Source organism: Alosa alosa, chromosome 18 (genome assembly GCF_017589495.1).
Source record: "Alosa alosa isolate M-15738 ecotype Scorff River chromosome 18, AALO_Geno_1.1, whole genome shotgun sequence".
In the NCBI taxonomy this organism is placed as follows: Eukaryota; Metazoa; Chordata; class Actinopteri; order Clupeiformes; family Clupeidae; genus Alosa; species Alosa alosa.
This window is the reverse complement of record NC_063206.1, coordinates 16764701-16791217: the sequence shown is the minus strand read 5'-3', so window position 1 is coordinate 16791217 and position 26517 is coordinate 16764701. Positions and strand designations below refer to the sequence as shown.

Genomic DNA, 26517 nt, shown 5'->3' with positions numbered 1-26517 from the left:
ATAAACCAATTGTTTAAGACCAGGTGAAATCTGTCTGGAGTTGTGGGTGGTCACTTGCTTTTGGGAAGAACTGTTAGATAAGGCCCCGTTTAAGCATATGACAAGGTCCAGCTGACTCACAGCAGCATCTGGAACACAATGAGATTATGAGCTGGCTTGGTTGCTCTGGTCAGTCAGTGACCGCAAAGAATTATTGTTGATAGGAATTCAGCTGGATACACCAAAACTGATGCCATGTCTTGAGGCCTTTAAAATAGTGATGACAGCGATATTTAATTTCATGTTTTCAGTTTTTTAACAATCATTTTGCTAAACAAAAACTCTGGTCTGAAACAGCTCTTTTTTCAAGATAGATTCCTCAAGAGTAATTAAAATAATATCCTGACGTTTAAGCGATGTCTGATCTAATGACACCTTGTAACAAGGAGTGTGACACCAAGCAGTAAACAGACTCTTCAAATACCATGTCAATTTACCAGTGTTCTGACAGCCACACTCGGAGAACAGGGGAGACGGTCGTGCATTTTGTTCTCTGCGTGTTATTTCTCACCACACAATCCATCAGCAGCAGCGGCAGCAACAGCAGTGGCACAACGTTTTCTGAATCAGAACAAATGATGCGAGGAGAACTGGAGCATATGGGTCCATGTGTCAGACAGAGATCTCCACACCAGAAGGGAACATGCTGTCCTTCTATCAAACTTGGAGAGCAAGTTGGGAAAGAGTCAATGTAGGCATCCAAATAGGGAAGGTGCTGTTTTTCTTCAGAACCAAATGTGTGTAGAGGAAAAGAGCTTGCTACACACATGGCAGTTCCATATTCAGGCTCATATATCTAGGACTCTTCATGTGCGTCTCCAAATTTTTGGTTAAAAATGGAAAATTTTACTTTGTAAAAAGTCCAAATGCTTGGATCTAGAGAAAGCATTATTTTACTAACTGAAAAGTAATCGCATAACACCGCTATAAAATGTGATAAAATGTTGACTCAGACTGCAAAATTTGATTTCTACACATGATTTCAAAACATAATCCATTGACCTAAATCCATGGCCCACTTTCCTGAGGAAATATGTAGGAGACATTTGGGCCTAGATGCCTCATCTGACATGCTGACAGGAAGTGAAAGGTAGGGGGGTTATGGTGATGACATCACGTTTCTACAGCTTTTTCACTTCATGGCTGTCATGGGCCTTTTCCTATAGCCCGCAATATAAGAATACAGCCAAGAGTACAGCTACAGCTGTTTGTACAGTACGGCCAAACTCTACTGTAAGAAATAATTCAAAGTGACCACATATAGCAGCATGTGTCCACATGGTCTAAGAGAAAGACAAATATGCTCTGGCTGAAATAAAACTCAATGTTGTACGGAGGACTTGTAGCGATGAAAGGCTCTGTCTGACGATGGCACTGTATTCTGTGCCATCAGCACAATCAGCATTGGCATAGGAGGTTAAACCAGCGAGGGCGGATAGAAGGGAAGACAGTGGAAAAAGTTCAAAGCATAGTTTTCATAAACTATGGCCCTTGTTGGGAAAATGAATCAAGAAATTGCAACGTTTAACAAGAGAGTTTGCGGTCTCGCCAAACCTTTTCTGTCAGGCGCATCAAAGGCCCACTCTCTGTAACATACAATAATTCTGTAAGTCACCCAAAACTTGCATACAAGCAGAGAACTGATCTTTATCTTATGTAAAAATGCTTGCATTAAATAAAAGAAGTAAATGCATGTTTTCTAATTCCTTTTGTTTAATTAACATTTTTATTTAGCACTGTGCAATGCAAACTTTAATGATTTTTTAAAAAAAAAAAAACATTAATCCAAGTGGAATAATTAGTCATGATCATTATCAATCTGCATTTTTTTCTAAATACATGCAGCATGACGATATACTTGGAGTAAACTTACAGACTCTGCAGCTGTAACGTTAATTCTTTAATCAAGACAAGGAACGGTTTCCATTTCCTTACACATACCCAAATCAAGGCTCAGCTCTGACAACAATGCACTACAGACCAGGACATGCATATCCCTAGCACGTGTCTGTATCTGTCCTGCTTGTGCACATGTTAAGGGGATGACATTTTATGTGGTTTCCTCTCAGAGGGTCAGTGGCCTCATTCCATTCCATTCATGTAGAGCATGCAAAACATAGGGCCAATGCAGGCAAAGGCAGTATTACACTGCCTGTTGGCTGACCAGTTGAGGCTTTTCAAACAGAGGACTGCAGAACATATTCCAATGCCTCATCTCTAAGAAAAATGTTCCGACTCCAAGAGTAGAAGTATCTTTACTTCATATCACTCCATGAAACCAAAACTGCATGGTTCAGTAGTGCTTTTTAAACGGAAAAAATAACTACTTTCGAAGCACACACACACACACAAACCAATATTTCCTCTGCCCTTTGTCCACAGGGATGACCTCAAAGATTAAGACATTTTACAGCTTTTACTGACAGGCTGCAAGTGGCTTACACCGACAGGCTACCAAAGGATAAATGTATTTCTCAATGCCTATTTAGCACTCTGGCTCTGCACAAAGGGACTTAGGGCCACCTGAGAGGATAGCCCCGGAGGGCTGCAAAGCAGGAAGACTAGCCTCGCCGTCCGCCTCTGCACAGCTAATCTCCCACAGGTGCACCTTACTCCTATTGTCAGGCATGACACATGGCCATGAAACGGGAACCTTCCTCTTTGATGTCGAGGAGGATAAGCCTCATCTCGAGGAGCGCTTCCCCTCCAAGGAATGTGTCGGTCTTGATCAGCATCTGGAATTACTTTTTTATCTTCTTTGTGAGAGCCATTCCACCGAAGAAAAAAAACCATACTGTCAGACAGCGGATGGCTTCTCCAAGTCCTCTACTACACTCATGGTAACATACATGTAGCACCTGCACTTTTTATCACACTCAAGTGAGGACAAGGTCACTGTAAATCATTTAATTCGTAATAGTTTGTTTTGCAACAGCCTTTTATAATAGAGGCTCTCAAATAACTTATTCTGAGAGGGCCACAAAACACTCAAGCTTCAAATTAAACAAGAATATGGAAATGCAACAGGATGCTAGATCAGCCTGGCTTCAAAGTAATGCAACTTGGCTCACAACAGAAATGATTTGGTAAAAATTCAGATCAGTTGGAATTCCCTCTTTAATCAGTGCCTCTTCAGAACCGCGCTGACAATGTGGTCCACCCATGTTTATCCCTGTTAACATGTACAAACTGTCTATCATCAATCATTGTCCCAGGGGACCTAACACCATTAATCAACAAATACAGCAGCTGGGTGTAAACAGCAATCAAATGTAGGCAGAGGGAATCAAGAGAGCATGGGGCTTTGCACTTCACAGATTGTAAATTAGTGACAGATTTAAGAGGCACTTGTTTATTGGGCTCTTAGTTACATTTTTGAACACATTCAAATGTAGTGCAAATGCAGAGCATTTAATATCACAGTACGATTACCTCCTACAGTTTTTATGTGGCTTTTATTTCTTTTTAGCATTTTAAATGCCAATAAGACTTGTAAAATCGGACTCTTTCACATATGTGTATACTATTTGACATAAATCTGGTATGCTTTTTAAATGCTTTTGGAGCTGTTGTCAAGAAAGTCCGTAAACATAAATCTGCTGAAGAGACGTGATCCAAGTACACAAAATGACAACAGGACTGTGTTGGCCCTCATATTTTCCACTTCTCTATGTTACAATAGATCTAAATCCATTCTGTCCTAAAACATCATTGGTTTTCCTATTCATCTTTTTTGTTGTAATGTATTCAACAGGTTGTTACAAAAAAACCTCCTTGGGAATTACATGTGTTTTAATCACGGAATATAAATCCTCTTGTGCAACAAGTTCAAAATGCTTAACTGATCCAGGCATATTTGTTGTTTGTATCAGTGTGTTTGCTAGACAACTTTTAGTCTAATGTCTTTTTCTGACCAGATAATTTCCAATTACCTAGCATTAAAACCACAGGACATTACAATCACGTATCCCCATCTGCATTTGAACTCCATAACAGAATATCATTGTGATGTCAACATCCCATTAAATTGCTCAACGTTCTACAGTTTCTTCTGTTCTATGCAGTAAATCCTATTAACTAGTCAGTAGACCTGACACCTTAAAATAAAAAGTCTTGTGAAGCTTGTTGTGATAATATTTTTTCCTTTCTTTTTTTCTGGTTGACTTAAACAATTTGTATGGAGCTGAAGTCTTTTCCTTTTCATGCATCGGTGAGCATAGTCTGAGAAAACAAAACACTTCACCAGAATTTCTGGTGGAAAAAAAGGTCTCCACGTCCCAGCTCACGGCAGGGTCACGCAGATTCCTGTCTGCCTGAGTGCTGCAGCGAGAGAAGACCATCAGCTGTGCAGCCACCTCCAGGTGCAAAAGGAAGGCTGATGTCATATGAAGTCATTTAGACACTCCATCACTTCAAAAAAAAGGGGAAGGAAAGCCAGGCCGGGATGGAAGGTAATGTCAGGCTGCGACACGGGGTCACAGTGGAAAGATGAGTTGTCTTTGTTTCCTGAAGGAGTTCATCTGCTCTTCCTTGTCTGTCTGATTTGAAAGTTACAAAAAAGACTACAGAGGTGCTCTTGCCCTTCCGAACTAAGGCAAAGTAAAAGATTAAGGACTTAAGAACTAAGATTACGGACTCATCATCATGATAGGCTGGGGGACATATTTAAAATATTAAATACAGATTAAGATACAGATTTCTGTAATTAAATATACACCATAAAACCAACAAACTATGGCTTCCATATGGCATAGTACATCTAATACTACAAAATTGCCTTTCATGGCAGATTCCTCATTTAGTGGATCAGATATTAATGTGTGAAGTCAGTGAATTTAACTTCAATGGCTACTCTCATCGCATTGCATAAGCTGGCTTCATAATGATATCTGTAGTGAAGCATTGAAATCAATAGTGAAGAAGATTTTCATTAATCTGTATGTCAGGGGTCTCAGACTCAAATGAGCTGGGGGCCACTTCTGCCAACGTCATCTGATTGGAGGGCTGCGCGTCAGTGTCAATAATACAAAAAAGAATGGCTATTTCCTAAAATGCAATGTTTTTTTTTCAAATACTGTATTTTCAAATACAAAACTGCAAACAGAAAGTGCAAGTCTTTTTTATCTATTTTTAGACACCTGTGCTATAAAATAATGATAAAAAAAATATATAAATACAAATTATGAAAAGAAACAAAACAGCATAAAAACAGGTATGTGTGTGTTTCACACCAAATAAAAATATTTTCCTCTCATAACTTATTTAAACCTGGCATATCAAAATTTCAAAAGGCGATGGCTTGAAAGTGGTCAGAGATAAAGTCCTACTGTAAATGTAAAAATCTTTGAGTATAAAAAAGTTTATGAAGGGGGTAAATTTGCTCATCTAATTTGCCACTGGATGGTAAGCACCTCAAATTATGCACCTTTCAGTAAATACTGGATGTTGAACTATTTGAGCAGGTTTACTTTCTTTTTGTCATATTACCCAAATAACAAATTAACAGGAAAACAGTTGGCCTAAGATGTAACAATAGTAAACTATTACTAGCCTGTTCCACAAACCGTTATTATAGGTCTACAATAAAGTAGCCTGGTCAAATCAGTACTATCGCGGATGACTTTGTAGTTCTTCAGAGCTGTCTGTACCACGTCCATTACGGACACTATCATCACGATTACCACTGCCACCTCGAGCTATTTTGGGCAAAGGATCGAAATAAGCATGGTATGCTTAGTGGCCGTCGTACGCAAAGACGCACCTCCATTCACAGACGCACCGTGACTATCACTGTCAATAGACGATCGATCATTATATAATCTCCAAAAGGCAGATATTCTCCTTCTGAATCAGAATAGGTGAATAGCATAGCCTACCCAAGACTTCATCACACGTGAACGTTTTTTCAACATTTGGTGTAGGCCTATTTCTGCTTCAATTTGTGCAAAACTATGGCCTGCATCGCTTCCGCGTCATTACAAACAAATGCACGTCTTCATGTTTCTCGCATGTAGGCTAATGCACTGCATTTCCTGAAAACTGTGTGCAGCGATTTTGGGCTTGAATCAAGCTCTGGATGTCTAGCAACTAGTGGAGGAGAGTACAAATGAGATTTGTTACCGTACTTGAATCTATCGTCTATTTTAATCAGTGTCGTTGTTTGTCCAAATTAAAAATACCCTCAAGGGCCGAATTACATTATTATTTTGAAATAGGCCGCGGGCCGGAATTGGGCCGGGATTTTGAGACCCCTGCTGTACAGTATGTCCTGTATAGAGCTACATGCAAGCTCTCTGATCTAGCGTATCTCCTGTGCAATATAGCTCTTAAAATATGTGCTTCATATGTCATAGATATTTTTGGTAATTGTGAAAAATAGCAGTATTTTCATGACTCCTAGTTGGAATGGCCTCTCTTCCCTTTCGAAGCACAGCAGGAGCAGAACACCTTTTTACTTGTGGAATGTTGGCAACAGAGAAGCCCCCCCACACACACACACACATAGTACACACACATGTAGCCTCACCAATCATGTTTATGCGTAGAATTACAGTATGCATTTTAGAACACTCTCAATAATTCCGAAGTGTTACATAAATCACACAGCTGCAGCACATGAATCATGCTTTCCCTCACAAAAACGTCCTATAGCACCGCCGAAGAATATACATTTTATGACGCTGTAAATTCAAGCCTGACTCCACTTAAAAATTGAGCCTGAATTCCCTTGTCCCCCTTGCGATAATGTGGGACATTTTGTTCATTGTGTTCACGGTCAACCCATGGAAAAGGCTTCTTTAATGACAATAGCATATGAAAATGCCTCATTTGAAGCCAACGACACTCATCCTGAATGTCATATGACACAACAAGGATGGAGAGAGGATCTGAGCCCTTAGTGCCTTGTGGCATCTGTTGTATAAACACCCTCCATATCCCTTTGAGCTTTGAGCATTCACTCTTATGCAGGTAGTGAAAGAACTAAGCTCCATTGGAAAAAATAACTTTTGAGACTGAAGACATTTTAAATGTTTCCAACGTTTTTCTCTTTCCTCCATTTTAAGAATAACTATGCAAGTACTGTATGACCCAAGGGACTTCTAAAATGTGGCTACACTGACCATTAAATGAAAAAAATAAACACTGACAGGAACTGCAGAGATTTTTTTTTTCTGACAGTGGAGCCTTGGAGCTCGGTATGAGGTTACGCGCAGAGAGATGTGGCGGTGGTCGGCAGTGGGACCAAGGCGGAGAAGCAGGGCCCCACTCGTGCTGCGGCCTGCACAACTACACTCCACACGGCTCTTTATGGGGTATTGGAAACCCTCAAAGGGGGCTCTCCTGTGGATCTACTCAGGCATCCAAATTTAAGCCCGGGCCACCTCCGGACGCCGGGGTGAACTAATGGACCGTGTGGCTTACCGAGTTACGCATCCACACCCACCCACCCCTGGCCAGCCACCCCCGTGACAGGCAGGATACCCCTGAATCCTGAGGGGGGTTTTGGAAAGCTCTGGCCACTGAGCTATCCTGGGGCTTCCCTCTGGAAATCTACACAGCGTGGTGTGTTTTTATACTCAGTGAGCTTCAGAAAATCTGCAATACTGGGAGTCCACTCTTGGGAAGGGATACACAGAGAAACCTGAGCAACTTTTTTTTCCCTGTAAGGTCTGGTAAATGCATTTGGAAAAAACTATTCTGTCACCAGATAGATGTTTTACTCATGACAGTGTAATCAATAAGAAATCAACCAACAGAGGGGTTCAGAGGCTTACTTAGGTTGATCCCTGGGGTGGAAAAGCCCTATGTAAAAACAGAGGGTTAGTACTGAAGGTTTCTTACCTCAGGTGTGGCTGGATTGAAGGAAACATTTAGGACAGTGTCTGTGTGTCTCTGAAGTTTGTAGAGGTAGCTGCTGCTTCGGATGTCATAGACATATGCCTAGAAAAGAGTGACGGTTGGACAGTTTAGCAATAAGTAGTACTGCTGGACTTTTAATTCTACTTTACATGCGGAGAGACCCTTATGGATTATTTATTCAAACCATTAAGCATCCTCAATAACTGATAGATGTATTTAGTGTAAAATGTCATGTATTTCATGTAAAAAGACACAGATCAGGTAAGGAAACATTTGAGGCATGATGGATGTTGCTTCTTTGATTTCAATCAGTTTCCGGGTATCCGTCAAATGAAGTGCTGTGATTAAATGAGAATGAGACAGCTGAAAGGAAGAGAGAACGAAAGAGTGAGAGGGGAGATCAGGACCGTAGTGAGAGTGCAGAGGGAGAAAGAGAGAGAGAGAGAGAGAGAGAGAGAGAGAGAGAGAGAGAGAGAGAGAGAGAGAGAGAGAGAGAAAAGAGACAGGAGCCATCTGCCACTAGCGCAGATAAAAACAGATGTTGGGATGTTTGTTACCAGACAGCGACTGGTCGAGTTCCTGCAGATGTTTCCTTAAAAGCGCTCTCGGAGCCCACTGAGCGTGCTCCTTGAATGAGAGCGGCGTGAGGGAGCGAGCGAGCCGCCCCACTGATAGTCAGGAGCCGTGGTAGCTAACAGGGCCGTGAGTCAGGAGACAGATGAGACAATGACGGTTCCTTCACTGCCACTGTGGCGCACTGGAGGTCTAACCCATCTCTCCAAGCCAGCCCTCTGTGTTTAAAAACGTCTTTGCTGTTTATGTACTGCCCCAAACAAAAAACTAACAACTGCCCAAAACAAAACAAAACTACACCCTCTAACGACCTTTGAAAACCCTTAAAATCCTTCTCTGTCAAAATTAGGCCCTGCACAGAACACAAGGAACCACTGAGACTGAAGTAAAACGATAAAGTGTTAAACTTTAAAAAAAAGATATTAAAACAACAACTCTTTTGGTTTAAATGTCTGGGAACAGTTATGGAGCCCTACATATTATATGGAAATATGTACGAAAATCACAAAAATGCTCTGTTCATTTTAACAGTATACAGAGACAATAGGCTCCATACATAATGTCCCATATCATCTGAATTTGAAGCTTCTTCAGGGGTCAGAAAGGTAATGTGAGCTCTTTCTGATTGTCCTTTGAAATACTGAGACAAGTACAAATGCCTTTGGCTTATGAAACTCTCGGAGCAGCCACAAATAACGGTGGAGTAGCTCACTACCGTACTCACTGTCTGCTTCCAAGAACCACTGGAAGCACTCTCTCCACGCAGATCCACTAAGACCTGGCCCTGCCAAGTTTAATGTGTTATTCCCTTTGGCTTCAACAAATGCAGCAGCGAAAGACTGAGGCAGGGGGAAAAAGAGGAGTCTGAATCTCTGACATGTTGGCTGTCTTGTAAAGCCAGTCTCAGATATAAGGTGGAAAAGTAATTAGGAAGTCACTTCGACAACCAAAAAAGGTTGCCTTCCACGAAAAGCGATGAGACGCTTAAGAACATGGCACGCAAAAGAACTGTTGTGCTGCAAGCACGCGTTGGCCTATTTCTGTTCCAGTTTTGGCTACTTTTTGTCAACAGAGTTCATAGTCTCAAAGTTATTAGATGCTGTCAGTTTCATAACCCATCTTACTTCAGTAGTCAAAATGCACCATGCTAGAAATACAAATCATAGGCCATACTAGAGACCTTCCACTTTATCAACATGGCAACAACACAGCCAACCCTATTCAGAGAAGAGAATATAATATAATACAATATAAAACAAAATAAGACGCAGCTATCCATGTGGACTACAACACCTTAAGTGAAGTATTAAGATTCTGCACTTGGCTCCAATGAGCCTCTGGCACAAGGGATTTGGCTGGAAAAAGCCACTTCCATTTGACGTGGTAACATGGCACACATATATCACTGGACAAACATGGTAATGCTTGGTTTGGCAGGTCCATACAGCTGAGGATTTCTCAGCTCCCACTGCTCTGAACCAGGGCAGATTTACTATTTGCCGAAGTGTGGCTTTCAGGCATTTTTCGTCAACTACTTTGTAATTATTCTACAAACATCGTGGCTATCCTCTTGAGAGGCACCATGCGACCAGTCGCAACAAAATAAAATCTTAAATGGCAGCAGATTTAATATAATTACTCACAGCAGAGGTCATTAAGATCAGGACATTCCTTTACAAAGCTCCTTAAAAACCCAGGCCCTGATTTATGAAAGGTTTAAGTATGTTAAAACACATTCAAACTTCAGTAACAAGCAGTACATTTATTTCTACACAGATACTATAGAACAGTGCAATGCCATAGCTGATATCAGATATATCTACACTGTGTGAGTCTATCTACAGCAATCTTTAATGCATCTATAGTTTTCTGCTCCCTATAGCCGCTTACTTATAAAACATAAAATAAAACATTGCTGTTAATCTAATCAGTTGTAATAAATCTACAATTTTCTGAAGCATGAAATAAACAAAACTCTCCTTTCATCAGTTGGTTAGTTCTGATATTCTTATGAAATTCATGTACGTTTTATTTTTCCTTCCTTACATTAAACTAAACAAACTGTGACAACTATGGAATGTTTTTTTGTGACAAAATTAAATAAATAAATGAAATATGAAATAAAAGATTAAATAAATAAATTAAATCCTTGTTGTTGTATGTTTCGTGAGTTATGACTATTAATAAGTCTGTGTCCTTACGTCCAGTGTGGTTCACATGTAGCCAGTCTGCGCTGGATCACTTCCAGAGCTATTGTGTTTTTGAGGCAGCAACCAATTAGCAGCTAGGTCCCGCCTTGATGGGTGACTGACTGTATTTATTTATTTCATGGCACATAGCAAGACCATGCATATGGAATGTCAATGTCAATGCCAATATTTATTTAACTTTTTATCTATTTATTTTACATTTTATTCATTTATTTATTTAACTTTTTATGTATTTATGTAATATTTAATTTATTTATTTCATATTTTATTTATTTATTTAATATTGTCTCAAAAAGCATTCCATAGAAAACTATAGGTTTTTCCGTAATATTTTGGAAGAGTGCACTTGATCACACATCTAATCACATTTTTAATACTTAGATAATAAATGGGTATGAACAAATTGTGGAAACCAACAAAAACTGGTAGACTATGCATGAATATACCAGCACTCTTTACAGAAACCTACATAAATCAGGAGAAAAGGTTCTTACACTCTTCTTACACACTTACCATTTCAGCCAATTTTCCAACTGTACAAATTTAAGTGAATATTGAAACTTTATGACCTTGAGGCACAAATACCAATCTTCATTGTACCCAAACCAGGAGATACACAGTAGAGTGTACCAGTCCTACCAGTCCCCTTTAATGCTATATCTTGCAACGTTAACAAAATCTAAACTCAGGGTTCCCACTCTACGTGAAATGTAAAGTTCCATGACTTTTCCCTGACAAAAAACCTGAATTTCGATGACCTACTTTATAATGAAGGGTACAATATACCGACCAAAGATATCATAACAGTCGCATAGCGTTTAAGAATCTTTTACTTTTTTTCAGAGCGGGAGATAAATGGGTATTGAATGAACAAAATAGGACTAACTACAACTACTCAAGCAAGCAATGAAGCTAATAACCATATACACCAATTCTGAGTGGAAATACAGTATGTATTTGTATTAATGTATTTCGGCAAGTCAATGTTAAACTGTTACAACAAAATTCCCTGATATTCCAGAAAATCCATGACCTGTGGAAGCCCTGTAAACTAAAGGGCCGTTCACACCAAGAACGATAACTATAATGATAACTGTAACCATAAAAGCACCCACACTGACCAACAAAGTCTCTCTTTGTGTTAATGTATGTGATGGCTAAAATGTGATTATGATTGGCTTTTTATTGTTGTCAAAATCGTTCTCAAAGTGATCCTATCGTTCATGTCATTATAGTATATGTGTGGATGTCGTCATTCATATTAGCTACAACATTAGTTTTTTGCAGTTATCGTTATAGTTATCGTTCTTGGTGTAAATGGCCCTTAAAGCTGTATTTCACAATGTGAAAGCTAAACTAAATTTGGGCAAGCACCCCATGATGCGGGTCCACTTCAAAATTTAAATGGGTTCTTCCTCAGCCCATACAATTCCTTTACACCAAATCTAGTTAAAAAAACCTGGTTCAGCAGTTATGCGTAATCCTACTAACAAACCAACTAATCAATAACCCAACCAGCCGATCAACAAATGGACCGGTGAAAACACAACCTCCTTGGTGAAGGTTATGGTTGCACATTCATGAGTATGTTTCAGAGGCTTCAGCATGAGTGTCAGGATGCAAAGAGAGAAAGAACTCTGATTGTCTCCAGGTCAGTTCCTCTAAGGAAAACAGAGCTTTCCACGATTCAACTTTCAATATGAGTACAGCAGGAAAATAATGGAGTTTGGGTGCTTTCTTCCATAGAATGAATGGTTTTGACAACTCTGGCAAGAAACACAAGAAACAGAGAAGCTCTGGAGTAAATATGAACAGCTGGCAAATGACACAGCAGAGATAAGATTTACTTTCGGAGGAAAAGGGCAGACAAATGGAAAGGGGGGGGGGGGCTAGCAAGAGCACAAGGAGAAAGAGGAAAAAATGTGACTGCTGAGGCCTGCATGGCCTTTTCACTGCTCAAATCTCATTCTGACCTGCAGTTCAACTTTCAATGATTGTGAGCAAGACATCATCAAGAGTCTCATCAGGTAGAATCTGGTATGGGTTGCTGGTTGTTGCCATAGCATTCCACTGTTAAGCTCAAGGCATGGTATTCTAGGCACTGACAAACATGAATCACTGCCACTGGATTTAAGCTATCTTTGTGTGTCACTGACTGTACATGGGCAATCTGGGATAACCTTGTGAATTGCCAGTGACTGCCAAGCAGGTGTGAGGCGGAAATTCCATGAGAGGTGGGCCAAGCAGGGCCTGACAACTGAACTGCGAAAGCCCCCACACAAAGTCAAGTCCTTATTTATGACGTGAGAAACACGGCTCCCCACTTTCTGGCCAGGCGGTTTCGTTTGTATCTGTCGCGGGCAACACTCCAAACACCCCTAATGATATACGGCTGCATTGAACAATCTGTTGGAACCACATGAAGTCCTTCCAGACTCATAATCCCGATATCGGAAGGCGCAACACAAGCCCTCAGTCACGTTTCTTACACTGTTGCCTTTCTCCCAACATCTCGGCATCAGTGACTTCCATATGGAAATGTCCGTGTTTGGATACTGTCACTTGGGCCAGGATACCCAGACCATTTATTATTTCTGTTAGGCCTGTTTCCACAAATGAAAAACACAGTTCAAACTGACATGTAGAACAGGACAAAGAAAACGGCTAGAACGTAAAGGATGAAAAGGAGAAATGTAAAGGCTTGAGATGTTATGAATAGTGAAGAGGACTTACACAGTTGTCCTCAGACCCAGTAGCGATGAAGCGGCCACAAGGAGAGAACGCCGCTGTGCACTGATGGCAGCGATTCACATGGCCCTCATACTTGCGAACACACCTGGTGGAGAGTGCAGAAGAATGACAGGATTAGGTCATGTGTGTGTGTGTGTGTATGTGTCTGTGCGTGTGTGTGTCAGTGCACCTGCAGAGTTGGCCTAAGCCTCCCCTGATGCTATGATGAACGGAATGAACAATGTTCCGGAACTGAGTCTTAGTTTCAAACTCTGCACCCAAGCCCAAGTTCTAAATGTCCATCGCTTCGCAGGTGTGTGCACATCTGCATGTGTTTATATCTATAAAAGTTGCGAAAGGGAGAAATATATACGTATAAAATCCATAAAATGCATTAAAATGTGAAATGTATACACACGTGTTCATATATATACACATAATTGTGCATGTAATCAGCGTTTCCGTGGATTTATGATGGCTGTGGATGTCAAAACAGATCACTGAGGTCATGCTGTTGGCGTAAGAGCAAGGGAAGTTTTGAGAGAGATCAAGTATGCAGTTGCTTGGAGGAACATTAAAAATCTTTTCAGAGGAACTGGGTCTAATCAGGGTCAATGATAAGTGCTGACTGCATGTGACCTTATCCAGGGTTCTAGGGAAAAGTTATTCAAACTGACATACTTTAAACACAAACCTTAACGTGTGTCATATTGAAAAGAATAGAATGACAACCAAATAACAAAGTGTATCCAGTGGTTTTAGTAGAAATAATGAGGCTAACCTTGATCTAGACTCTGAATCTGCTCAATCGGCACAAATCATTTGCAGTTCCTTTCAACCAAATGCTTGTTGGTTTGCCAGACACCAGCTTTTAAACTTAAAAGTAACGTTTACATCAGCACAGACACATGTTCACACAGCACACAAAAAACACCAGTGAGAATTTAAACCTCGCAGCTTCCTGCACAGGGCCGTGCAAGGTAAACAGAGACGACACCACTGGGGTAAAAGTCAGGGCCTCTGCTTTGATCTCCGACCCCAAGGCATGTGAAAAACAAACCCTAAGACAACAGTGCCTAGCCACACACACACACACACACACACACACACACACACACACACACACACTATGAGCCCCTCAGAGCCAGCAGGGGACAAACGGCTCACTCAATTAGCTTCAGACGTCAGGCAGACGGAGTGTCCATCCCGCTATCTAGGTCAGTATGAGGAGACACTGTTTTGACTGAGATGGGAGTGGTGGTCCAGACGTGTCCGGCTTGTGTGGAATGCTGACACAGTGTTGACGGGACGCACCCGGTCCTCCAGAGCAAGAGTGGAGCAAATGGACAAAAAAAAAGAAGCATCACACACTCTTAGCAGAGTGATTACCAAGCTAACTGTCTAAAACAACCTCGTAAATATTCAAAAAGTATCACGAAAAATGTTTTTCCCATTAGCCTATTTTTCCAATGCCTTCGACCTGAAATGACTGTGCATATCCTTTTCCTTCCATCCAGGCGCTCCCGTGCGCTCGCTGGAATAACTGTAATAAGAGATCATCATTTTGCCAGCGTAGCGCGGAGCGGAGCGGAGCAAAGCAGGGGGCCCCTTTCCCTTTTATTTTCAACAAAAATAATAAGGCACTCCACCACTGCCGAGCTCCATGGAACCTTTCATTTAAATCAACAGTGCAGGGCCTACTTTACTGAGAGAAACAGACAGAGACAGAGACAGAGAGAGAGAGAGAGAGAAAGGATGGGTGGACAGAGAGCTAGAGAACGAGAGAGAGGAGGGGGAGAAAGAGTGATAGAGAGAGCAGGGGAGAAAGACACTACTGATGACTGAGGTGGAGGATCTCACTGAGCTCAGCAGAATTCATGTCCAAATATGTGCTCTCCCTCACCTTAAATCTCTGAGACCATGTAGAGGGCTCCAGTGACTGTGAAGAGCGTCACACACACAGACACACACACACACACACACACACACACACACACAAGCTTGCTCCCCGACTGGGCACAGGCTGTTGGTCAAGGGAAATGCTTTGTGGGAGTGATGCGTCACTGTGTGAGAATGTTGCATGACCACAAATGGACGCACACTGACGTGTGTCGGCACAAAAGATTGCAGAGAAGAACAAACGCTGGTCACTCTTGTGGTTGGTTTGGCACGGGCAGCTCTAACTGAACGGTAAATACAAGAGCCCACAAAACACAAAGTACACACTGGCAGGCAAGTCTGCCAGTTATGGTCACTGAGTGTATCTGTGTGTGTTTATGTGTGTGTGGTGTGTGTGTGTGTATCTGTGTCTGTTTATGTACATTATGTGTGTGTGTGAGAGAGAGAGTGTGAGTGTGAAAGAGAGAGAGAGAGAGGGAGAAAGAGAGCAAGAGAGTGTGTGTGTGTGTGTGTGTGTGTGTGTGTGTGTGTGTGTGTGATAAAAGAGATGGGAATAAGTGTGTGTGGGAGATATGGGTAGAATGAGAAAGCATGCTCAACAGAGGGAAAAGAAAGTCTGACTAACAAACAAAAGCAGTGAGCCTGAAACTGATCTAAATCGACTGGGCAACCTGCAGATATTCCAGACAGGAGTGCACCTCCACAGAAGCCCCTTTCAATCAGCAATATGTTTAGGGACACCAAGGGGGCCATTAACCCACGTATTTAACCTATCTTAACGCCGCCATAAAGCAGGGATTTGTGTCTAATGAGACTGTTACCCCATTAGCAGCCTTGCACAATGGGGATGTCCATATAAATGATCTTGACTCACACTGTGGCCATCATTCTGCCAGACAGGCATTTATCATCAATCTTTATGGACCAGCAAAATAACACAACAAATTAAGTTATTTAATGACTCCACTTAAGACTGCCAAACAATTTCCCCTTTCCCTGAGGAAGGAAACATATCTGCATAGATGGTATTAACGCAGCAAGTCAAATTAGGAGATGTTAATGTAAAGGTCAAAATATTTTTTTTATTTCTGCCTACCCAAACACTATTCTTCCCCTTTGTGCTTTGCTGTTCACATTCATTTACACTCCAACTCGAAGACTGGCCTGCTTCTCATTAGATAATGGAATACATAAAACTAGCAATAAGGGATAAACACAATTATTTTTAAACACACTCATATATTTCTTGGGTATTCTAACCACGCACAAAAGTACACAAACAAAGCAGGGACCACCCTTTATGGAGAATCAGACTTCAGCCGGTCAACCCCAGGAGCTACTTCTGTCCTCGTTGTTTTTGTTCTGTTTTGTTCTGCTCTTTCTCAGTCTTTGATGAAATGATCGGAGGAATTGTTGGCAGAATGATACAAAATGAGCCGCAGCCGTTTGCAACAGCTCGATTCCGTTTAAATTGGTAAGAACAGAGCCATGTAGCGAGTAATAGTCACTGATCAGCCCAATTATTCTAGATTCTAGATTCTGTGGTCAGATCTAGAGCTTACGTAAATGAGAGAAGCAGAGAGGAGAATGGAGGGAGGAATTGAAGACACGAGACTGCAAAGTCACCCAGTCCAGAGTCAACAAAAGATTAATAGGTATAAAGAGAATGCTTATCAACAACACACAATATAATGAACTCCACAACTCCTCTCATGCATCCTGTCAATCCATTTGAATGGACATGTAATGATGTTGTACAATGGGAAAGAGTACTGAGAGGCAACAGTGCTGCTGTTTTACTTTTCCGAGTCTGATTAAACTCCAGACTCCATCTCTCACCATCGCAAAAGCCAAGTTACAATGACAAGGCACTGCTCTGCCTGTTTTTGTTTTGTTTTGTTTTGTTTTGTTTTGTTTCGAATCCCTTCCTTGTTTATGTCACACCCCAGCAGAAATAGCAGCAACATTGCTGTTTACGGAGATGAATCATCCGGAGCTCGGTGTGTGAGTGTGTGAGCATGGGTGTGAGAAGGAGAAACACCAGGAGGGCCTGGCTCTCCTGCAGCTCCTATCTAGGAGGAAGTGATGGCTGTGGAGACCAGCTTGAACAACTGCTCCCAGGTCTCCTGCCAGCACTCACTATTGGCTTCCAAGATCCACAGAGCTGCTAGGCTCCTGTAGTTGTGTTCGGAGGTTGGCTCACCCTTTGTGTCTAACCAGCTGAAATGATCTGGATGAGGTCAGTGTACAACCTAGGGTGCGTTCGTAAATTGCAACTCCGAGCGCTCCGAGCACATTTAACCGTTAGTAAATTCGGAATTATCGTGTATTTATTCAGAGCTTCATATTGATTGAATTTACAAACGTACCCCTACACTACTAAATAATAAATCCCTATACTAAGTTTGGAGCGCATTCTGTTTGCTGTACTGTTCTGGCAAAACATCTGTCCTGTCCATTTTTCCTGTCCTTCTGAACAGGATATGCTGTTCGGTTCATTTGACTTGTACAGTTTTGCTCCATCACATCATTCTGACACCTGCAGAAGCTGAAGTATTTTCAGGTGCTATGCGTCATCTTCTTGTTCCAAGCCAGAGGAAAATAGATAAATAACAAAATCAAATCCGAAACTTCTTTTGGACTACCACTTTTTGCTGTGGTACACAAACAATGTTATGACCGCACAACACCAGTATACTCAGAAGTACTGACGTCAGTGTAGTGTACCTCTAGTCCTAGTTTTTCCTTTTTCAGATAATTAATTCTTCCTCCATGGAGGAGGATGGAGCGTGTTCCAACAATGTCTGGGACTCAAGGACCTGTGCGGAAACCTGTCCCAGACAAAATGAGATTTATGCTTTATTGACACAAGCCAGAAGGCCCAAAAATACACCTTGGTGTTGTTGATTCAGTTTATCTGAGGAGCCTTACATGGTGATTTAGAAGAGGGGTGATCATCATATTCAGTTTTCCAGTGGAACAAAATAAGCTCTCAGTCATTATCTTAGTAAGAGATCTTACATCTCACATTTTTGTGTCTCTGTGATGAGTGAGTATCTCCCTCTGCAGATGATGGTACCTTTCCACAAATTATCAAGAATTATACAAATAAGGAGATAGTGCAATGAATTTGGGTCAACTCATGGGATGTCAGTGAGATTTAGAACATCAAAACACGGAAAACACTTTTTTGTAATAAAACAAAGTTAATATTTAGACATTAGACAGCAGTAATGATTCTGATGAATTTATTTAAACTTGGATGTATCACTTATTTGCATAGCTGCAAGCAGAGCTAATGGCTGAATAGTTACAAACTCCTGCACAATATTATTCACCATCCAATAATATGGATAGCATATTAAAAAGCATGAACATATCAGAGACGGTTGTACTGTATATTAAGGATCTTTGAACATATGTATTGTTTTGAACCTTGTTGGATTAGAATATGCATTACAAACGTTATATTTGATTGTGATAGGTGCCTGGGTTTACTGAACTGTCTCTATCATTTCTGAATGCCAGCAGTGAGATGTTGCCTCTGGTGTTGAGGGATTCACAGTAACAGAGTGTGACACTTTACTGCTAACCGACCAACTTCGCCAGGCAGGCAAATAATAGCTCTGCAGCTGCCTTTCATCCCCACATCTACACAAGACCATGCAGCCACTGTGCCCCCAGTGAGAGCAAAGTGGAAGTCCATGCACGCTGCCAAGAGCCTCGGTGTCTGTGGTCGGAAAGTGTGAGAAGTCTCACAGGCTCTCTGCAAAGGGTATGTCGTGGACTCACTATAGCTGGACCCAGCATAAATATGGCCTATCATCTTTTTTCAAGCATAATAACAGACCTTTGTTTTAGAATTCAAACAAAGGAAAGAAGTAGTCTGCTTAAGCATAGATAAATAAGTGAAACTACTGTTGTTCCAAAACACCATATACAGTCATACTGTAGCTGGCTATTTTGCCTAACTGCTGTCAGTCTGCTGGCTAAATCAATATTAATGGTTGTGTTGACGTAGAATCAACAATGAATTCCATTCCATATTTCCCCATACTAAAGGAAGTGCCAGACGTCTCAGACTGTCTGATGGGGTATAGCTGCTTGCTGGCACTAATGTGACCCATTACTTACCACTGCCCTCAGACATAGAGTTCATAGGGTGCAACTCAAAATAGAAATAATCACCCTAATAAATATATATATATTGCCTATACACAATTACAATGTCAAAGAGTATAGCCACTGTATGATAGCTGTAGGCTCCTCTCATTGGCCAAAACAACAGTACAAGAGGAAAAAAAATCATGCCTCAGCTCAAACTGCTTGTACATACTGTAGGATACATGTGTCTCCCAAGTGGAACCATCATCTGCCACAGTGTACCATTCTGTCTGGTGGTTTATAAATGCTCAGCTCTTCCTGTGGATGAGCAGAACCTGTACCACATTTCCCACTTTGTACAGAGTTGAAACGCAGGTTAGGAGTGTGAATGGCGGGGCAGGGATGTTGAGAGTTAAAGGCTTTCACACATGCATGCTGAGAACATATGTACCTATGCAGTGAGCGGAGCTACAGAGGATATTCACAGTGTTATGCAACTTGCCATTTCACCTCTCACTGAGTGAGGTATATGGCACACGATTCCATCAATTCACAGCTGCAGACTGAGTAATGTATCTATGGAATGGCATCTGCGGTAAATATCAACCAAAGTCAACTCACTAGCTGAATAGGGTCTTTGCATAGATATTGAAGTATGATTAGGAGTGAGTGATTGTAAGTGAAGTGGGTATGTCATTGTAGTTCTATGCCTCTACATCACTGAGGACTGCACGGCTTGGAAGTAGAGTAATCTTGGCCCGAACACTGACCAAGCAACTCCCGTCCTTCCTGATTCCTGACCCAATTTTTGTCTGGCATGCTGGACCATTTTAATGTTTTTATTGGAGCATTACTTTCATATGTGGTAGCCCACTGTAGCCAGTACAAACTGAAATAAATAACGAGACCTACCTTGATGTGCGCAGGTCCCACAGCTTCATGCCATCTGTGATTGCACTCGTTAGAAAAAGGTTGTAGGAGTCCTGGCTCTGACTGCAGTACATGGAGCCCTGCCAGGTTGTAGACAAAAGCTTCAGTTGAGTTGGTTCAGTTAGTGACTGGAAATGGCTGACAAATATTTATTTATCTGTTTATCATTTCCGGGAAGCCCCCAAATCACAGCATGAAATGTTTAGAAGTGATTTTTAAGCCCTAAAATGACCATTTATAACCATTTATCACTAAAGTCTTGGTTGTTAGAGCTTGGTCTGGTGTAAACACAACCTAGGGTCTATTTATGGATGATAACGAGTTCATTAGCAACAAAATGGCTTATAGCTATAACAAATCACTCGTTGCGAAGATCTGGCGCAACACGATGCATGTTTGTATCGTAAGATTCAGTCGAACGTGCCCACTGATTTGACGCTACCAGAACTCAAAGTAAGGCAATGCGCTGCCTTCAAAAGCTCTTATAACCTCTCTGTACACTTTCAAAGTTTACATTATATTTCGATTTGTCTGTAGGGACCCCTCTCCACACTACTCCCGAAGTGCAAGGCTATTTTAAGCCTTGTCAGTGGTTTGAATATAGAAATTGATTTTGATGTGGCTCCATTTCCACTGCTACAGCCATTTTCGTTGGTAATGCAAGGGTCTATCTGAAAACTCCTGTTAACATAATTTAGGTCCCAAACTAAAGTTTAAACTTATCATTCTTAAATAGACCCTAGGTTGTGTTTACACCAAACTAATCTTTTTTTGGAGAAATCAGACTGGTACACTGTGCTTTTTGGCTCTGCTGTTCTTCAGCGAAGGGCAGTAGGCAGTCAAATGCAGGTGTTTCCTAGCATCTGAGTGGCATGTGGGGGTGAGTGGGGTGGGGAGATGAGGTGAGCTAGATTGGAAACAGGTTGAAGGTAACCCTGACAGTGTGCAAAGTTTCCACCATTACAAGACCATCCAAAACCAACATTCGGCCCAGTGGAAACATATTTGTCGTTCTTTTCCATCTCTCCACAGCTCTAAGATACAGGACTGGAGGGGCACACACAACAGATTCCTTTTTCACCCGACAACAGACACAAAAGAGGGATGCGCCAATCTTGCTGCATGCAGAATTTATGGCTTCCAATTATATCTTTAAATTCTTGGATAATCTGTGGTGGTAGTGTTAGGGGGTGGGGGTCAGGAGGGGAGGCTTGAGAGAGATTTCCAGTAAGTGTGGGAAAATGGGCCTTGGACAACCACTCCAACTTCACTTCTCCCAACAGCACACAGCACTGACGATTTCCAGATTTTTTCCCCCCTCATTGTTATTTATTTTTTTCCTTCTCACAGGATGGAAAGTTGTATGAGAAAGGGGGGTGCAGTACCTTTCAGTGCACCGCATATTTGGATGAGTCTCGAGGATGAAGATTTGAGGCAAGAGGAGAGACTTGGAGGCGAGAAAGAAGGCAGGCAGGATTATTCTGAGGATTCTGACAAGGGGATAGCAGAGAAGGTGAGAAGGGCATAGCAGAGAAACAGCAGCAATGACAAGAGGAGTACTGAGGAAGTGTTGAGAGCAGTGTGTGTGTGTGTGTGTGTGTGTGTGTTGAGGGAAGGGGGATTAAAGAGGAGGACAGAGAAAATGTAAGACAAGAGAAGGAGCAGTGTCCATGTTTTAAAGGGAAGATGGCGTGTTTCTGGGCAGCACTGTCTGGAGCATGGAAACAAGGAAGACGGTGTTTGATCAAATTACGGTAAGTGAAAGCAGGAATTTGGAAGACTACTGGTGACATGCAGAAATGTCAGCTATGACTGATCGGGAACAGACAGGAGATAAGAGACAAACGATGGGAGAGGTGAAATGGAGAGGTGCAAAAGGACCAGGCTGGAGGTAGGGTGTTCCACATATCTGTTTATAAACATAGCGCAGGAATTCCCAGTGGTCATCAGAGGCTGATCCCCCTGGCCCCTCATCAGAGCCCTCTCATTGACCCTCGGGCCTGAGGAAACACCCTGCAGCAGCCTTTCTATGCGTGGCACACAATGTATGGCGTGACAGGGAGCCTGCGTCTTCGCACAAGGCCAGACGGGGGACTGTGTGGGAGAGTGCGTCTGAACCCAAACTGGGCCGCTACCATAAAGCACTTAATCCAGCCCTTGTAAAAGTGGTTTAAACAGTTGATCCAGGTCGCCCCTCTGTGTTGCAGCTTGGACTGGGGTTGTCTGGAGGGAGGGGGGATGGAGTACTGAGGTTCAAACAGAAAGGACCTCATTAAATGCAAAAGCAAGTCATGCTTTGTGCTACGGGCAAGAAGTCTACAGGTCCCATGTCCATCGTTCCTGCCACCTCTACCATTAAACATTAAGCACCCCATATCAAAACATTCAGATCTTGGTTTATTTGTCAGCAACCAAATAAAAATCAATCTAAGAATCTTACAGACACAACACGCATATGTCTCTGAAATGTATTGCCTCTTCTCTTCAATATTTAGGAACTGAGGTTATAATAAGCATGGCAATTATATTAAATTTTTTCAAATCCAACTGTTTGTGGATTGTCAAAAATTGCTTAACATAAAGGAAAGCGAATTCATAGCTGTCAAACAATGACTCAACAAGTAAACCTGTATACAATTGATACAGCACTAAAGCAACACCAAGGCACTCTTACGGAGAGGTAACTGTACACCCATAAGATCTCCAGACATCCCCAGGCACTGCCGGAATGCGGTAGGACTTACACAACACGATACGATTCAGATCCTCAGATACTAATTTGTCATGTCAGTCTTAATCTGGCCGCACATGGGATTTGTATCCAGACACCAGACGCAAGATGAATGATACTGGAGGGGACCGCTCGTCATGGCAGTCATGGAAACTCTGGCGTACGCGTCTGCCGCCAGGCTGGCCGAGCGTCTTCACACCAGAGAGAGTCATGGATCTCGCTCTTGTCATGATCACCCGTCCATCAAGCCCACTCTGAAAAGACAACGCTGCTGATTCACGTCTTATGTAACATAATGATGTGCGCGGCTTTTTCCAAAGCACCAGGTCTCCCAAGTGTTGGAGATGAGGCTCTCTGCTCGTCGTCTAGCTGACCATAATCCCTGTTCCCCTCCCTCTTCTCTGGCACAACCTGGCACTCTTACGCTGGGGCTCCAGACTTAAGCATTTGGTGTCAATGCCAGTATTTTATATTCTGAGCCATATCAATCCCTGCTTCCAAACTCTCTTCAATCTCTGGTGAATCCTGAGAAAAGGGCCCCTGGATTTGCTACAAATACTATGAATCGTCTTTTCTTTTTATTATTATTAACCATCCCTGATGCAAAATGGGTTGCATAGATATTCAAGACCATCAGATAATTTCAATCCGGTCTGCAAATTTAATCATTTCGTAATGCGGGCTAAAATTATTATTAGAATGGCTTAAGCTTCATTTATGGTGATCTGTCTTTCATCAGTTCTCTGAAAGGTTTCAGTCAAAATTGGCACTGTTGAAAGTCTCCAAGACCACCTCAAATAGGAGGATAGAACATGTAGCTATCAACATCCCATTAAAGTATGTTACAGAAACAAATGAGTGTCAATCAGGCCTTCTGTAATTACAATAAAACTTGCAACCAGAACTTTTATTTGCTCTCTCACACACTCACACACCAACCATACTGACTCACAAAATGCCTCTGTTCACAACTCCCGCCAAACCACTTTGGAAGCATATTCCCTTGAGAGATAAAGGGGAATCAGATTCAGTGAATGGAAAGTATCTGTAGATTCAGTTAATGGAGCTCTCACTCCTGGTCACTTCATCGTAGAAATGTATGAAAAAAAAAACAAGAAAGACCATATAAATAATCTGATACTATAAAATCAGTCAAATGCAGGTGGACATTCAAATAAAACTGTGGTTCTACTATGAAATGAAATGGGCTCAGTATACCAACTTTTTTAGCAATCTAAAATATTTCCTTTGTGGTATTTGAAAACCATCAATTGCATTCAAAACACAGAGAAGTTTCCGATTTCTTCCATTTACCAAACAAAACAAAATAGTTTCCTTCTCGTCAACATGCTTGCAGGGACTGTTGAGATTGTTGTGGATAGTCTCATTTTAAGTATATGCTTTGAAATCCCTCAAAAAAATTAAATTGCATTACCATATAATTACGGTGTTTTTGTTTGTGGCATTTGATACTAATCATAACATGTAAAAATGTCCAACGAAGTATATAAACAGACCTCAAAAGAATTACCCAAATGAGTTCAGTCCCAGGTTTTCAGGCTATTACTTAATAAATATCAATAAACGTATTTGTCAGAATAACACCAATTAACCCCATGCATTATTAACATAATGAATAAAGAGCATGAAGGCATTTAAATAACTTGTAAAACAGGGTTATGGCAAATAGAAATTTAATCCTACAGCATTCTTCCGCTGTTACATAACCTTCTAGAACTATGTAACAACTCCCAATTAAATATCCGTACAACGTTTTTTTATTTTTTCCCCCATGCTCATCTATTTATTCATGTAATCAATAACAACTTGCTTGATGCAATCCCAAGGCCTGTGATTTTATTGATTCAAACATGTTTTAATCATCAATAAAAACCTGCCTTATGAAAAACTAAGAACAAAACAAAGAAGAGTAGAGTGAGTTGGCATGTAATCAATAACAACTTGCTTGATGCAATCCCAAGGCCTGTGATTTTATTGATTCAAACATGTTTTAATCATCAATAAAAACCTGCCTCCTTTGGACCACCAACACTGCATCACTGAGAAAAAGATGAAAACTAAGAACAAAAACTGAATACAAAAGTCAATGTGAACACAGCTGGAAGGATCCCATCTTGTAGAGTTGGAGGTGTTGTTAAGTCACCCCACAATCTGTTTGATCTACTGCCCTCTGGGAAGAGGTACAGAAGCCTGTGCGATACACCAAGCTGTAAGGATGCTGAACTCTCTCCCTCCCCTCCCCCCTCCAGAGGGACATTGGACCCACAAGGGGCCGCCTGCACTACTCCATGATCTCAGAGGAGACTATGGACCACAGGTTTTATGTGAGAAACGTAATTTACATCTCTTTGTATGGAACATGTGAAGACTTACAGCTTCATGGAATTTTAATCAACCATCTTCACCGACCTGGACATAACCCTATCTGACATCACAAATTCAGAACGGTACAAAATGTTGGCTGCGTAATCTTTTTATAATAGTTTTTTTTCTATCTACAGACTTGTTTTGGAATATTTTTTTCTCCACACCTCCATGCTTTGCTACAACCATATTTTCGGCCTAGAGGTATTACTATATCAGTATTTGAGGTAGGACAGATATCAATATGCATGTTTTTTTTGTTTTTTTTACTAAATGTCAGGTATTACAATATTTTCTAAGAATGCAGACTATAACAAGCTACTACACTGTATAATAATATGTACTGTATATCAGTGTTTTTCCACCTTTTTGAGCCACGGTACATTTTTTACATTAAAAAATCCTGCGTCACACCACTAACCAAAAATGTAACAAAATGTCATACTGTAGCCTAATACAGCAAAAAATAATGACAATTTAATCTCTCCGGGGCCGTCATATCGCTGGGGGCGAACACCTTACTGTCTATGGGCGACACTTGCCGACAATCAGAGACACCTGTCTGATTTCCAATCAGAGACACCTGTTTCTCCATTGGCCTCCAGTGAGTGTTGCCCCACCATGATGGCAACGCTATTTACGTACATTCTTTTCTGAAGCCCAATGCGGTATCTAGCTTTGTAATATCTATTTTTCACCGCCACTTCTTGTGCGCATCACTTAGCAAGTCACTACATTGCAGGCACAGATGTTCAACAATGGCATAGTCTACTATTTGTAACAACTAAATAATAAATGTTTTTGGACCAATTAAGTGAAATTGGACAATTTTCCATGGCACACCTGATGATCTCTCAGGGCACACTGGTGCAGTGGTTGAAAATCATTGCTGTATATCAACTATTTCACTCCAAGTTATGTCCCCATGGGGTACCATTTGAATCATTCCTGGATGATACCAGTGTAGTTGACATTGGAACGATGTGTGAGAGAATATCTAGTGTTGCCTGACAATCCCTTCCCTGAATGGGGGCATTCATTTACCCAAACATGGAG

General features: G+C 41.4%; 1 protein-coding gene across 5 annotated transcripts in view; it reads right to left on the bottom strand.

The window, feature by feature from the left end:
- Positions 1–26517, bottom strand: part of wdr27 (WD repeat domain 27) — a 54996-nt gene that overhangs the window by 8537 nt on the left and 19942 nt on the right. For 3 of the 5 annotated variants that reach the window (XM_048270534.1, XM_048270535.1, XM_048270536.1), the window contains exons 21-23: positions 20328–20425; positions 13416–13518; positions 7882–7980 (exon numbers count right to left, since the gene is read on the bottom strand). In XM_048270534.1, the coding sequence (XP_048126491.1) occupies positions 7882–7980; positions 13416–13518; positions 20328–20425 (300 nt within the window). Of the gene's footprint in view, positions 1–7881; positions 7981–13415; positions 13519–20327; positions 20426–23991; positions 24159–25463; positions 25523–26517 lie in introns of those variants that run through there. The other 2 variants (XM_048270538.1, XM_048270537.1) reach the window with 2 other exon arrangements.